Source organism: Cucumis sativus, chromosome 5 (assembly GCF_000004075.3).
Source record: "Cucumis sativus cultivar 9930 chromosome 5, Cucumber_9930_V3, whole genome shotgun sequence".
Lineage (NCBI taxonomy): Eukaryota > Viridiplantae > Streptophyta > Magnoliopsida > Cucurbitales > Cucurbitaceae > Cucumis > Cucumis sativus.
In genome coordinates, this window is record NC_026659.2 from 31235975 (window position 1) to 31250728 (window position 14754).

Genomic DNA, 14754 nt, shown 5'->3' on the forward strand with positions numbered 1-14754 from the left:
TAATCTAATAAAGGCAATAAGATAAATGACAAATATTCATATTGATTTTAATAGAACATTTTGTAAATCAACGATGATGACTATAAATCAATGAAGGATTTCATTCCAAGGCCTTTATCATCATCGTTACACCAATATTTCAAGAATGAATCCCATCCCAATTCCATGTAAACAGTTGAATGATGAATTGCTACAAAAAGGTAAAAACATGACTGGCACATTTGATTATAAACATAATCTATCTTTGTAATTCATCTCTTTGGGTAGTTTTAAGCCCACAATGGCTTTGCAAACTCGCCCTTCTTAGTGAGATATATGAATTGCTCTAATTTGACTATTGTTACCATTAGCAAAATGTGGTGAAAACTCAGTTAAGCGAGTGAATAAAAAAATACATAAAGGAACAAAGGGGTAAACTTGGAGAGGTCAAAATTGGTTTGGGTATTAAATAACCTCTTCAGTTCAGTCTCATGAAAGCTTAAGAGGATGAACTGCAACTCCATTCCGAGCAGCTGGGATTCGCCCCCACCTTCCAAGACGAGGTTCCTGTCATCAAGTTAACTCTAACTGTGTTAAGAGATATTTTTTAGGTATTGAAGTGCAATGTTGTGATTTTTCATAGAAAATATATCATAGACTTACTAAAAGAGTCAAAAATCTTGGGTGATAATCGGCACAAACACCAACGAATCTAAATTTAGCTTTACATAAGTGAAGAGATCGTTCCAATTAACAAGGGAACTTATCGATTATTTGTGGGAAAGATAATTTATCTATCACATACCAAATCAACATTGCATACTTTACTAGCATTGAAATGATCGTGGAAGCCATAAACAAGATTTTGATATACTTGAAAGGAAATCTAGATCATGGACTATTACTCAAAAAGGTCATCAAACAGACTTGAAGAACTCTACAATGATCCTCGTTGGGATAGTGGAGATCTACAGCTGCATACCGCTCCTATGTGTGGGATAATTTGGTCACTTGGATTAGTAAAAAACAAGTCGTTGTAGCAAGAAGCAACAGAAAAGTTGAATGTGAAGCTCTTTGACATCTATGAAGGCATGTGGATTCAGAACTACTTTAAGAAGTTTTCCTGTTATCTATCAGCTCTCTCTCTCCTCCCCCTCGAAAGAATACCACATCTCCCTCATTATATCGTGGTTATGCAAGGAGATTTTGGTGTCACCTACTAATATCCTATAGGTTGGCAAAGTGCCCTATCCAAAGTCCCAAAAATATTTCTTCACACTTCGGGGTGGACAATTCTTCAGAAAGGAAACAATGATCTTTTGGGAAAACTCGTTAGAGCCTATTACTTGAACATTTGGCAATAAAGAAATCAAATATAAGAAAGATGAAGAGGGATAGTAACTAATCGTAGTTGGAAAACTTCCTAGAAGTTAGATTAGTGAAATTTTGATCTTTTAGAAGAAAAAAAAACAACAGCAGCTTATATATTGTTTAATATATATGAGAAACCCATAGTTGCAATCCTCTACTTCAAACTTCTACCACAAAAGATAATTAAACATGCTTAAAAAAAGTTTGTGGCGATTACCTGCCCAACTCCAGCCACCACAAACCTTCCAGAGTTAGCAAAGGTCAAGGAGTTCACAAACCCAACCTGAAATTTAAAAAAAAAAAAAATTGTCATATGTGAGCATTACACTAGACTACAACTTTATAAGCACAATTGATGTCTAAGAAACTCCAAAAAAATATCCACATGTTGTTTCTAAAATAAGGAGAGAGAGAGAGAGAGCAGGAATGAAAGAAGCCCTTAAAGCCCTAAAGTTTTCTATTTGAGTACTTCCAAAAGCAAAAGATATGAAAGGTAGAAATAGGATTATATCAAGAGGAAGCCAAACTAAACAGGTGCCCAAAAGCTCTTATTGAGGTGGAGACATGCGAAGGCACAAATTCAAGCAATGATTACAAAAGAACGCACTTGTACAATTTAAGCCACATTCAAGTTTGTTTAACTAGAAGAGGTAAAATTGCACAACGACTAATGTAAAATAAAAGGGATCTTGCATACCAGAGGGAGGTCATATAATGGTCGAACATCTTTCTTATCACTTGTGAGAGCCCATAAACGAACAGAACCATTGCCAGCACCCGATGCAGCAAGGTCACTGTTTCTACATACTGAGACTGAACTTATCCAAGAATATGCTGACAAATTGTGAGATGTATTATGATTGGCATCCCCATTTCCTGCAAGAAACAAAATTCACGATTTAATGATAATTTGAATAATAATTGGCACAAACAATAGCTATTAGGTGCTTTCATTTTTAATTCAATCAACATTTTTATTTTCTATTAACTTTAATGGAAAAGCGAACCATTAAAAAATATGAGAAGAGAACCAACAACTAGCCACTCCTGCAAGCAAGCTCGTAATGACACACAGAAAGACCAAGTGACCAAGTGACAATTATGAACCGGTCTGTGCATTAGTGGCAATACTAAAGCTAGCAATACAGTGATAATTTTCAAAATGATAGAAGATAGAAATATATAAAATTCTTAAAGAAACCCATACCCATACAACCATTGGGGATGGCTCCATTTTCCTTCAGCTCCAAATTTGTGGAAGATGATGAAGAAGAATGAGCATTTCGCACAATAAAAACAGGCTTCTTTTTTAAAGCAGTCCAAAGCTCAATACTGCCGTCATCTGATCCAGACAAGAATTCATCATTGCTTATAAAACAGCAACATTCTAAGGATGATGCAGGAGCACGAAATACTAAACGGGACTCCTCTGGAACCTGTTTCAAGGATCAAAAGGACTACTTAGTGAAAATAATACTATAGTAGGTAGATGAAAACGCAAGCAAGCTGAACAAATTAAAATTAGCAGAATGTGGCAAGTCCAATGAGAGTCACTAATAACTGCAAGCCGTAAAAAACAGGGTCTACCTTCCATAACTGCATACTCCGATCACGTCCAACAGTCAGTAATCTTTCTTTCCGTAGGCAATCAATAGTCAATACATCGCTTTGGTGACCAAACAATGTATTTATATAAGCTCTGTCATCCACATTCCATATCTTGACAGTTCGATCATATGAACCAGAAAAAAGTTCAGAAGTCCCTTGCCTGAAAGTCAAACACGAAACAGGTCCTCTATGACCAGGAAATGCCTGTAAGAAGCCATAGTAAAATGAGTGAGTCAAGCTTTTAATAGTTATAAAACTTTATTTTCTGTTAAGTTTTTCGCTCATTTTGAGGGGGAGTTACAGAAAGGTGGAAGAGGGAAGCTTCCAATCAAAGTAATTAAGATACACAGAATTTGGGATAACAATGTCCATACTTTCTCACTGTTCTTCTGAACTAAAACATATCCTCTACTTGTTGGATCACTTGGATTTTTTTTTTTTTTTTTTTTGCAGCCTCTTTAAATGTCTCTTTCCTTTATATTAATGAATATGACTGCTAAATCTAACATTAGCGAAAAGACATCCCCAATTGAATACGACAACAGAAGGATAATTTCAAAAGGTTAATATATTTATTCCACACAAACCGGATTATTTTAGGTTTTGATTTAATCTCAGGAGTTTTTTACTATGCCATGTAATGTAAGCAATAAGATACAACAATAAATAGCAATTACCTGAATATGCTCTCGTGTACGAGTATCCCATATATGCACATGACGGTCTAAGCCTCCACTAGCTAAATATCGACCATCAGAACTGACAGCTAATGAAAAAGTGACTTTACTATGCTTTGTAGCCCGACCTTGGGGATCCTTAGCACCATGCAATCTCAATACTTCATCACTAGGCCATCGATATTTTTCCCCTTTACCACTTTCTACATCCCAGTGTAAGATGGTACCATCCTTGGACGATGAAAACCCCTTCAAATCATCCTCAGATAGAGCGACAGCTGTAACAGATTGTCTGTGCTTAATCAATAATTGAAATTCATCTCTAGCTACTGGCTTCTGAACCCTGAAAGTTGTATAATTGTTAACACTTTAATGCCACCATACACACATAAAAAAAATTTAGTTTTTCACCTTTTTCCTTTGCCTCTCCTAGTTTTACCTCACATACAGGGGATTAAAGAAACAAGCATATCAAAGGAACGTGCTCTCCAAACTTTGTTATAAAATTACAGTGGGTGAAATGAACACACAAGTGAAAACTAGACACATATAATGAGGATAACACTTGAACCTCTACCTCTCTTCTTGAAGAAATAGCACAAGAAAGTGCTTGACATCCCACATACATATTTCCTAGTACTTAAAGAAAGTTACTTGAAAAATTATATGAACTTGTTAAAAAAAAAACATTTTGTTGTAATCAAGTGAATGGACGTGGAGTTTGAATAAGAAAAAAGAAATCATTAAAGGAAATGGTAATGTCATATAAGCAGATTGCTTTTAACTTAGCATCCGTGTATCAGTGGAATAAATAAATACCTAAACTACATGAGAAAAAAATTTGTGTCAGCCAGTATGTGTGAGGGAGAGAGATGAATTGCCGTGAATTTTGGGAAAACAAGGACAATAAACACAATTTAAATCAACAAAAATATGAATACAAAATTCCAATGAAAAATAAACCAATAGAAAACAAGACCTTGATGCAATTTCTCTTCGAAGCCTTCCGCTATCTTCGAGTTGCTCTTGCTGAAGAATTTTTGCAACAAGTGAATCTTTTTCACCCTCATCATCACTCTCATCCTCATCCTTCTCTTCATCGCCCCTCTCTTTTTCCCTTTTTGCAATTTCCCGAATTTTCTCCAAGTATTCGACTGCTACTCTTTTCCTTTTCTCGTCAACAGTTTCTTCCTCAAACTCCTCATCCTCAACACCCATTAGCCCATTATCCTCATCTGACTCACCACTTTCAATCTCATCATCAACAATTTTCCTTCGTTTTCTCGATTCAGAACTGAAGAAAGGGTCCTTACTGAGTGGAAAATTCTTCCCCTTCTTTGCCCCATTAGGAGGGGCCGAGGTTTTCTTCTTCGTCATCTTTACTGCAAAAGAGAGAAGATACAAAAAAATATAAATCCTTAAACAAATTCCTTCTATTCATTATGAGTTATTGTCGAATTGGCATCGACAGAGAAAACAACAATAACAAAAGTAACATAGAAAAGCATCATCTATTGGCTAAACTGAAGTGTGATGTGAGACAAAGGACGATGGTGGGCAAAGGGCAAAATGCACAAGGATGATCAAAATCGAGGGTGGAATGTGTGTATTTGTTCTATGAGTTCTAGAAATGTACCTTCTCAGTCCTCAAGTTTGTAAGAATATGTGCATTTGATCTCTAAGTTTCTAAAATGCACCTTTATGTCTCTTTCGCCCCTCTAAAAAATCCAAACTATTAGTTCATTTTTCTCTCTACTTCATCTATTTCACACTCTCATATTTTCTTTAATTTCTCTCAAAGTTCTTTCAAGCTCATCCTCTCATGCTCCAAAATCATTAGCAACTTCACTTCTCAAGTTCTCAACCTCATTCTCTCTTGTGGTAAGTGTTTACAATTGGTTTTCAATAGATGTTTTTGGTCTACTACTCCCACTCATAGTTACCTTCAATTTGGTGGAGTTTTTTTTTTTTTTTTGTGCAATCATTTAAACCTTAATCTAATTTCCTTGCAAAGCTTTACAATTTCTAAATATTTTACACTGTAGTTGTTTTCATTCTTGTTGGATGTGGATGTATTATCTGTCTGTATTATCACTCTAAACTTCTAAAATATGCATCTAAATGTGTCACAATGAAACTAAAGGTAAAGGTTTACAATTTAACTTTTGCTAACAGCTAGATAAACATAAAAGATAGCCAAGAAAAGAGGGAAGTTCCATATTGATGTGTATCCCCACTCTAAATCATGTGTCACAATAAAACTAGAAGAAAGGTTTAAAATATGTTACAATGTGTTGGTTGCAAATTTTTATGTTAGAAGATCCCCTGCAATGACATTAAAATTTCATATAAAATACATAAAACCACCCTAAATCAACTAAAATTGCATATAAATGAATTAGAGTTGAAAGTTTAGAATCTGTATCCTGGAAGATAATTGCAGCCAAGTTGAAAGATAAAAGACAGCAATCAAAATGACATGAAAAAATTTCTTAGTATACCCTCTCTAAATCACCTAAAACATAGAAACAAATGTGGAACACTTTTCGTTTTTACAAAATAAACCCAACCAAAGACATTTTTTTTCTTTTGCAAGAATCGGCGGCAAAATGAACTCAGCCAACAGTCATCGCAACAAACATCTGAAAAACAACCTAATAACCCCACCTATTAGCTGACAAGAAGAAAAATTTTATAAAAAAATCTCATCGAAGCAGAAATTTTCTCACCAGGCTAAATCACGACCAAATGGTTGAAGTTTGAGAAAGAAGTTGTTTGAATGCTGCGCCGTTGCCCGGAGTTGGCGTGGCCGTCGAGTTACAGTCGGCGGCGCTGATTGGTGGTCTTCGGAAAAGCTGTGGTGTATGGGAATTGATTGGTAGTCGGCTAGTAGCCGGAGGTGGAAAGAGAAGGTTGCGTGTGAAGAGGAGAGGAGGAGGCAAGGGGTTTGGGAGGGAGAACGTGTAGGGTTTTTCTCAAACCTTACTTCAACAGAATTATATTATGCATTCTAAGAATACATTTTCTTTTAAACGGTTTTGATTATATAAACTTAATCTTCATATTAGTGTTTATATATATTATTATTGGTTTTTTTTACGTTTTATAAAATAACAAAATAAATTAAAATATTTACAAGCTCGAAATTTTGAATTCTACAGATAGTTTATAACATATCAATCTCTACCAGCAATAGAATTTGGTATATAGGTTATAAACATTTTGTAAAATTTGTTTTTTTTATATAGAATGGTTTATATTTTAATCTCATTTTTTAAAAACGTATTTTAAAAACTTATCAAACACCTTAAAAAAATTAATAATTACTTTTGATCTAATAAATAAATTATTTAACAAACTGAAAATTTTTATTAGTTGCTTATTACTATATTGAACTTTTAAATTTATTTTGCTAAATAATAAAATAAAACGATTAAAATGTCTATTTACAAATTTTATTTATCAAATAAGATAAAATTAAGAGATTTTTGCAAAAATAGCAAAAAAAAAAAAATTATAATTATAGCATATGTTCATTTTCTAAATTTAGAAAAGTAACAAATTTAAAAGTAACAGACTCTCTTATAATCTTATGATTACCGTCTAATAGCAGTTCTATGATTACCGTCGGACATCACTAATTTTGCAAATTTTGCAATGTGCAAAATAAAATTGGTATCACGAGCTGTTTTTTAAAATATTTTTGCCATTTGATGTAATTTTTTTCTAAAATCAACCTAAAACATTTCAAAAGAAAATAAATAAAACTTAAGACTTTTTTGGAAAAAGAAAATTAGTAAAGTAAACTAAGAATTGGTATTTTTACATCGAAACTTTAACACATAAATTAAGAATTTGTTTGAATGAACTAAAAAAAATATTGAAAATTCTTGTTTTTATTAAAAAACTTAGATGTTGGAGGTTAATATAATTTTGGACTATTTAAAATCTAACTTTTCAAAATGATGGAAGCTAAATTTAAATCAACCGTTTGTAATGTTCAAAGTGGATACCCAAGAAGTATGAGAGATGATGTTGTGAGTATCCGAAGAGATCAAATCCCAATTACAAACCATATTTGTTGCTACAAGAAAAGTTTAGAGATAAGCCCTCGACGACCCAATTGTTGCTAAGAGAATTTGTTGATGTAGAGATTATTTTGGATTGGAAATGGTATCCCTTCAACTTTTTGGTTTTGAGCATAAACAATGAGAATGGGAGACAGAGATATCACACGACATGTTAATTCTTCATTTTTCCTACATGAGCTTTGCAATGAAATCACTCATCTCCTCAATCATCAAAGAATATTCCGGCAGATCTGGGAAGCCAAAGAATCCATGGAAGGCGTTGGAAAACACCACCAGCTTCACATCCTTTCCCATTCTCTTCAACCTCTCGTAATAACTTTTTTGTCGATCCATCAGCAGATCCAATCCTCCCGCGAAAATCACTGTCGCCGGAAAATTTTCCAACCCCGAGATATCCCTTCCATTGGGTCCATTCACATTCGCCGCCGCATGGTCTCGATCTTCCCCGGCTGGCAGAAATGCCCTCCAAAACCAATCCGTCATGTATAGAGTCAACGGAAGTTGCTTACACAGTCGATTCTCCGACTCCGTTCTTTCCTTTCCGCCGAAAAACGGCTGCGACGCTATAAATCCAATGATCTTCACTCTTTTGAACTCGTATTCGCTCGCTCTCACTGCCACATGGTGTCCTAGATTTCCACCGGCGCTTTCCCCTAAAATAAAGCAGCGACTCAAATCTACCCTCTCTAGTAAACTGTCGTCGTCCATTTCATCAATGAATTTCAAAGCGTCGAACCCATCGTCATATTGGCATGGGAATCGAAACTCAGGAGCGAGGCGGTAGTTGACGGAGATTACGACGGCGCGTAACTTTTCGGCGAAGCCGCGGGCAGCCATGTCAGTTGAAGTGGCGTCGGCAGAACCGAAGGCGAAGCCGCCGCCATGGAAGTAGAAAATGATCGGCAGCAGTGGGAGAGATTCATCGAGAGCGGCGGTGGGGTTGGGAGTGAATATTCGAAGGAAGAGGTCACGAGAAGTGTCGATAGTGAGATCGGAAGAGGAAACGGAGTGAGCTGAATTGGGATTGGGAGGGATTTTGGGGTCGAGGAAAGTGAGAAGCCGGCGATTGACGGTGAAATCTGATCGGAGAGAAGTGTTGAAGAGTAGAGTGGCGAATCGAAGAGTGACCTTGTGCTTCCATGGAAGCTGTGGAGTTGAGAGTTCGTAACAAACGCTGGACGAACGCATTTTCAATCCTTCTTCGTATTCGCTAGCTTTCGTATAGTTTCATGCACTAAAACAAGTAATGACTTTCCAATTACAATTGCTATTGAATTCACAACACAAAGAAATGAGAAACCATTGTTACAATAACAACAAAGTGAATGTGTGAAACACGACGTAGTGATACTGGTGTTGGTAGTGTTCAAATTAAAATACAGTTCTTTCCAATCCTTTCTTATGGAAATTTGTTGAAGAAATCCCAAAAAATAAAAGAAAGAAAAAAGAAAAGCACGTGTAACACGTTGAAGATTTGTCGTCTTCAACGTCGTCCCTCCGGCCGACTGTAAATCCACCATAAAAGATTACTCAGAGAATTCCCATCATCATGTTTCTTCAACTTCTTCACCTTCTCAACCGCACTCTTCTTATCATAAATCCCTTCCAAAGCATACGCAAATCCCTTCCACCCTTCACCGGCATCTTCCCGTTCCAACGCCGGTTGCACCCACTCCACAACCTCCTTCACAAACCCCACATCGGTAAACACCCTCTCCGTCACCGGCAATACCGGCAACACCTGTATCCCAACTCTACATTCTCTCCACTCCGCTGGAGCAAACCACAGCCGGCTCTCCCTTGCTGCACTCCACAAAATCCCCACCATTCTGTTTTCCTCTGTAAATCCCTTGTCGTAAATTCCGTTGTTTTCTCTCTTCACATGCCACCATGTCTGCGTTGCCGTGATCTCCGCTGCCGTCAGCGTTGACCCGGCGGCGGTGAGGGATTCGTCGTCGTAAGCCAAACCCATCAGCGCAGCTGCGTAATAGGCGTTGACGGCCTCAGTTGTGCTTTCCTGATTTCGACCGTCGGGGAATTCAGTCAATCCGGCGGCCCAGGAGTGGAGCTTCCAGAAATCGAAGTTTCGGAATGGAATTGAGAATTGAGATTTTTTGGGTCTGAAATTCATGTAATCGTAAAGCAAAGCGTAGGCTTGAGGCTTGTATTGTTTTCCCCAATTGGGATCAAGCTTCGCAAGAACGGCGATTGAGTACACGAAATAACCCAAATGGAAATGGTGATCGTTGTAGATTCCGAATCCGAAATCCTCTGTTGTACTTGTAGCACCGTTCTTCGTCACCAATCCAGCCCATTTTCTTTCATACAGAAACCCATTTTTGGGGAATTTCCCGATCAACCATGGCTGAATCCCGTTTTTCAAAAACTTCACCACTGCCGGAATAACACCGGCGCCGCCATTCACCTCTTCGGCGATCAGAGCCAATCTCGCAGCTCTGGCCAACAACTTCCCATAGAAATAAGACGCTGGCATTGACGAAAGCTCTGTAGCGTTTAATGTCGCAACGTCCCGTTTAAGAGCGGCGACAATCTCAGGGAAGAATTTGCTATCGATTCCGTTGATTGAATGCCAAGTGATCGGAATCGGGTTGAACTTCAAATCCCACGAATCTCCAACCACACCCAGAAGGTCGCCGTCGATGCTGCTGTACCGGATATTCTGAAGAACCGTTTGATCTCGCGGCAAGATTTCCCGGTGCAATGTGTGAGCCAACATGAGAAGGCCACCACTTCCTTTCTTCTGCCATTTGTACTCAAACCCAAAACCTCCCAACAACTTCACAAACCCAGAAACAGGGTAACATCCACTGTACCGATCAAGAATTTTCTCCGATTCCACCGCTGAATCCGGCAAAACAGCAACCCGAATCACGCCGATAAATCCCCCGGAAGTAACAATCTGATTACTCTTCGATTTAACCAGATAAATCGCCGACGAGGAATAAAGAACCCAACTCCGGCCATTGTTCAACCGAATGATATGTTTCGTATAATCCTCATAAGAATCAACAGACCGGACGCCATTGCTGGTTGAGATCAAAACAGAGGACGTTTTCAAAACAGAGAAAGTCAAGTAAGGACTTCCACGAACGAGATGGAATCTGAAAACGCCAATGTCCAAATCAACACCGAGATCGCTGAAGGAGGAGATGAAATGGGTTGTGTTAAAAGTTTTTTTGGGTGAAGAAATGACGAGATCAGGGAAGAACTGCAACTGGGTGATTGAAGAATTGGAAATACGAGATGGGTATGAAACAGAGAGCGAAGAATTAGCTGTTCTAATGAGATAGGGATGAATATATTCCGGCAAATCGCCATTGTTGAGGACAAAGTTTTGGAAGAAGGAGTTAGTGGGGAGAGGAGATGAGAGGAGATTTGGAGAGAAGAATTTACCGGGGTCAGGAACCGCGGTGGAGGTGGTTTCCGGGAAGGGGAACTGGGCGGAAACAGCCGCAGCAGTGAGGAGGAGGAGGAAGAACAAAGTGGAAATTGGGGATGGCTTGGACGTTTCTTCCATGGCTAGTGAGGAAGAAATTATTGGGGAAGAGGATTGTGGAATGCCATTAAATGAAATTTGGTGCAATAAAATAGTGAAGAAAATGGTGAGTCAGTTCTTAACGTTCTAATTTGTTGTTTTTAAAAAAGGAAAAGCTTAACGTCATTGTTCCCTTGGGGAAAGTGGCAAATAAAATAATGTAATGAAGAAAAGGTTTGAACTTTTATTTTTTTCAAATTGAAGGAAGAGCTCTTATTGATGTGATGTAAGATTAATGTAATTAAGGTACACAAATACCAAGAGAGATCCAAACAAATGAGATATAAACTTTTGACATTTGGACTATGCTTTTGACTCGGCCGGGTGAAAATGAATCCATGATAATTTTAAAATAGATTTTATATGATTACACTTGGTGTTGTTTACGTGTGTTTTGTACGTGTATTTTATTGATCTATCAATGTAATCAAAATTTAATCTAGTTACATTTGTGATTGCATGTCATTATGATTGATATATCAATGAAAGTTCACTATTATTGCATCAATTTTCATTACAAAATTGGAAAACATGGTATTGGTTCATAGTTGAGATTAATTTGGAAAGGTCTAAATAGTTGGATTCGAACATACATAAAAATGATAGTTTTTGTCTTCGGGAAAAAAGTAAGTAGTTTTGTTAATATATGTTGTGTCTTATTCTGTTCTAGTTCGTATACTTACAATAAATCTCGATAATAGTTTATTACCTTTGTTTGGTCTATATTAACATTGTTTCCTTTTTTTAGGCTAAGGGGAATTAGTTATAAACTAATCTCTTTGTCAATGATAACGAGAGAGGGTATTGTTCAAAAAGAAAAGCACATCAAACTCCAACCTTTGGAGGATGTTAAAGTTGTGAAAGTGTAGACAAACTCGAATATTGTAAAGAGGGTGAATAAATCTAATCAGATTATACTCTACAAACCGTGGTTAGTTTAAGCCATGAATCTAAACAAAACAATGGAAGGTAGGGAAGTTAATTGAAGGGGAAATAAACAATCTAATATAATTAGTTTTGGTTAGTTTAGTTGAACTATTGTTCTTGTATTCATATGTTTTGCGTTGATTTTTATACTCAGAAACTATGAATATCTTCTTTCAATTTTGTCAACAACCTTTAAGTTTGGGTATGATATATTCAAAAATACGTGTTTCTTTGATTTGCTGATAGATCGATCTTTAGGTCTTAATACAAAACTATGGTTAACAGCAACCTACGGTTGAGAAACGTATGAGTTTTCTTGACATAAAAGTACTTTAAGGTCAAACGAGTTGTATTATGAGATAAATCGAGTATAAGGAAGTTGATTAACACACTCAAAGAATATTAATATATATAAGTGAACACATGTGCAAAATTTTGAATAGAAGATTTAAGTGTTATTTTAATTACAATATAAAATGGAGAAAATAGTGTTAGATTGGAAAAATGAAAGAGAAGACAACAATTGGCTCAACCAATCCATGAGAAAATCACCAACTAAAGTGACTCTTTCCACATGCATTTCAGCTTTTCTTTCAACCTCTGAACTATAAAATAATGTTGGTTAAACACGTTAACTAAGTTATTATACTTCCTATTTGAATCGTACATTACTTTAGTTTGAGTTTCAGTAGTGTATGTGTTATTGACGTAGATTATTTTAGTTTGAGAATAGAATAGTAAACACAATAGCAAATAATAAAAGAAATTTATGAATATCAATAACAAATAGGGTTTTCTTAATCATTCTAAAAATAGTTAGTATCTTATATTTAACGTGATCTATCAAAATATCCGTCATTTTATTTCTATCTTACACTTTATTCAATTTTGTCCTTATACTTTCATAATTTATGTTTTTTATTATATAAATTGATTAAATAACACTAATATTTTTTTAATGTGTTTCACAACATATAATTAAACAGGTTTTTGGGATAACACAACTTAATTAAGATGGAGTGTAAAGCATAATATAATGTAGTAATAATAAACTTTTGATTAATATTGGATTGAACTTTGAGCAGAGACCTTGGGCCAACCTTTGAGCTTTTGGGCTTGTTTGTTAAGCAATTCATCAACAAAAGATGTGATACCTCAAGGTAGAGTCTTCTTCACTTTTCACACCTTATTTTCTATCATTGAGCTTTAAATTTGTTACATCAGTATGAATAGTTTTAAATGCGACCACATATGAAAATAACAAAATATCCCGATCCATATATAATCAGATAGACTACTGTATATATGCCTAATATAATACAAATAGACATAGATAGTAGTCTATCATATACTATCAACAATATTTTGTTATTTGTAAATATGTTGGTTTCCTCTACTGTATTTAGAAGTAACCCTTAGTTTTTCTTGTTATAATGGTTTTGAAATATTTGTATATTTAGTTCCTCATTCTTTGAAGAAACACTTCAACTACTAAGTTAAATTTATAGAACAAAACAAATTTTTTTAAAAAATGTAGAGAATATGACTCAGTTAAGAGACAATTTTACCATTAGACTACCTTATAATTTGTTATTGTCTCGGTTATTTATATATATATGGACAAACGAGTATAAAGTTGAGGACTTTCTCCATAGATTTGTACTAAATCCGTCGATGATTGTGAATCTTACGCGTATGTTTCACGACACCCTTCCATTTTGTATTTAAATAGACAAAAACTGAATATGTTATTTTGATAACATGAAATGATTTGATCTATATGGATGGGGAAAATAAAAGTATATAAAATGATAATGGTATGATCTAGTGGCTACAAATGAGAAGTTGTAAAATATAAGTTAAAAAGTGCATATATGGAATATAATGAAGATATTATGCAATTGAAAAGAGAGAAGGTATATATGAATTGTGGAATGTCAATATGGGGAAAACATGCCACTTTTATTTTGTTTATTGACTTTGATTGGAGTATATTATAAGAACAAAGTTTTTGATGCCTAATAATTGAAACTTATGGGATTCCTTTCCTCTTTTTTTAATATTAATTTGTCTCGTGCGTCTCTAAGGAGCCAACTTTGATTTCAATGATATTTTTTATAAAAGTAAATAAATAAACAATAAAGTACGGTAAAATGAACCACGATATTTACAGATATGACAAAATAACACTGTTTATTGGAGATGTACGCTGATAGACTATTATCATCTATCACTAATAGACACTGATAGTCAAAGTTTTATTTGATAATTTTTTCCTAAAACAACAGTGAGAAATTTTATTTTCTTCAATCGGATCAATAAGATGTCAAAACTTAATCTAAACCTGTGCACTTTTCTTATGAAAAATAATATATACGCAAAATTATGTTTGGATATTAATTTATTTAGTAAAATTCATTCATGTCAAAGTTAGCTTAGTGTAAGAGTAATTGGTTTGCGTTCTCTTTCTTAAAGTCAAAAGTTCAATCTCTTGTTCCATCGTTGACATGCACTAAAAAACTAATGAAATCCACACAACATAAAC

The 14754-nt window shown here is 35.4% G+C and overlaps 3 protein-coding genes across 3 annotated transcripts; all 3 read right to left on the bottom strand.

Moving 5' to 3' along the window:
- Positions 1 to 74: 74 nt before the first annotated feature.
- Positions 75 to 6656, bottom strand: LOC101223179 (U3 snoRNP-associated protein-like YAO). Its single transcript, XM_011657747.2, has 8 exons — positions 6365 to 6656; positions 4615 to 5017; positions 3636 to 3978; positions 2938 to 3162; positions 2558 to 2786; positions 2048 to 2226; positions 1568 to 1633; positions 75 to 546 (listed from the first exon to the last, which is right to left on the bottom strand). The coding sequence occupies exons 2-8, from the start codon at positions 5010 to 5012 to the stop codon at positions 469 to 471; spliced, it is 1518 nt and encodes a 505-aa protein (XP_011656049.1). The 5' UTR covers positions 5013 to 5017; positions 6365 to 6656; the 3' UTR covers positions 75 to 468.
- A 1238-nt stretch (positions 6657 to 7894) lies between these two features.
- LOC101202912 (probable carboxylesterase 18) lies at positions 7895 to 8914 on the bottom strand. Its single transcript, XM_004141570.1, has one exon. The coding sequence runs from the start codon at positions 8912 to 8914 to the stop codon at positions 7895 to 7897; it is 1020 nt and encodes a 339-aa protein (XP_004141618.1).
- A 63-nt stretch (positions 8915 to 8977) lies between these two features.
- On the bottom strand, positions 8978 to 11389 carry LOC101220284 (putative endo-1,3(4)-beta-glucanase 2). Its single transcript, XM_011657749.2, has one exon. It carries the CDS (start codon positions 11262 to 11264, stop codon positions 9210 to 9212), a length of 2055 nt encoding a protein of 684 aa, XP_011656051.1. The 5' UTR covers positions 11265 to 11389; the 3' UTR covers positions 8978 to 9209.
- Positions 11390 to 14754: the final 3365 nt, after the last annotated feature.

Excerpts from the sequence above, each read along its gene's own strand:
- LOC101223179 (XM_011657747.2), bottom strand. The coding sequence starts at position 5,012 with ATGACGAAGAAGAAAACCTCGGCCCCTCCTAATGGGGCAAAGAAGGGG. Across the intron at positions 2,787-2,937 it reads GGAGTATGCAGTTATGGAAG|GTTCCAGAGGAGTCCCGTTT; the intron begins GTAGACCCTGTT and ends TCCTTGAAACAG. Across the intron at positions 547-1,567 it reads TGGTGGCTGGAGTTGGGCAG|GAACCTCGTCTTGGAAGGTG; the intron begins GTAATCGCCACA and ends ACTTGATGACAG.
- LOC101220284 (XM_011657749.2), bottom strand. The coding sequence starts at position 11,264 with ATGGAAGAAACGTCCAAGCCATCCCCAATTTCCACTTTGTTCTTCCTC.
- LOC101202912 (XM_004141570.1), bottom strand. The coding sequence starts at position 8,914 with ATGCGTTCGTCCAGCGTTTGTTACGAACTCTCAACTCCACAGCTTCCA.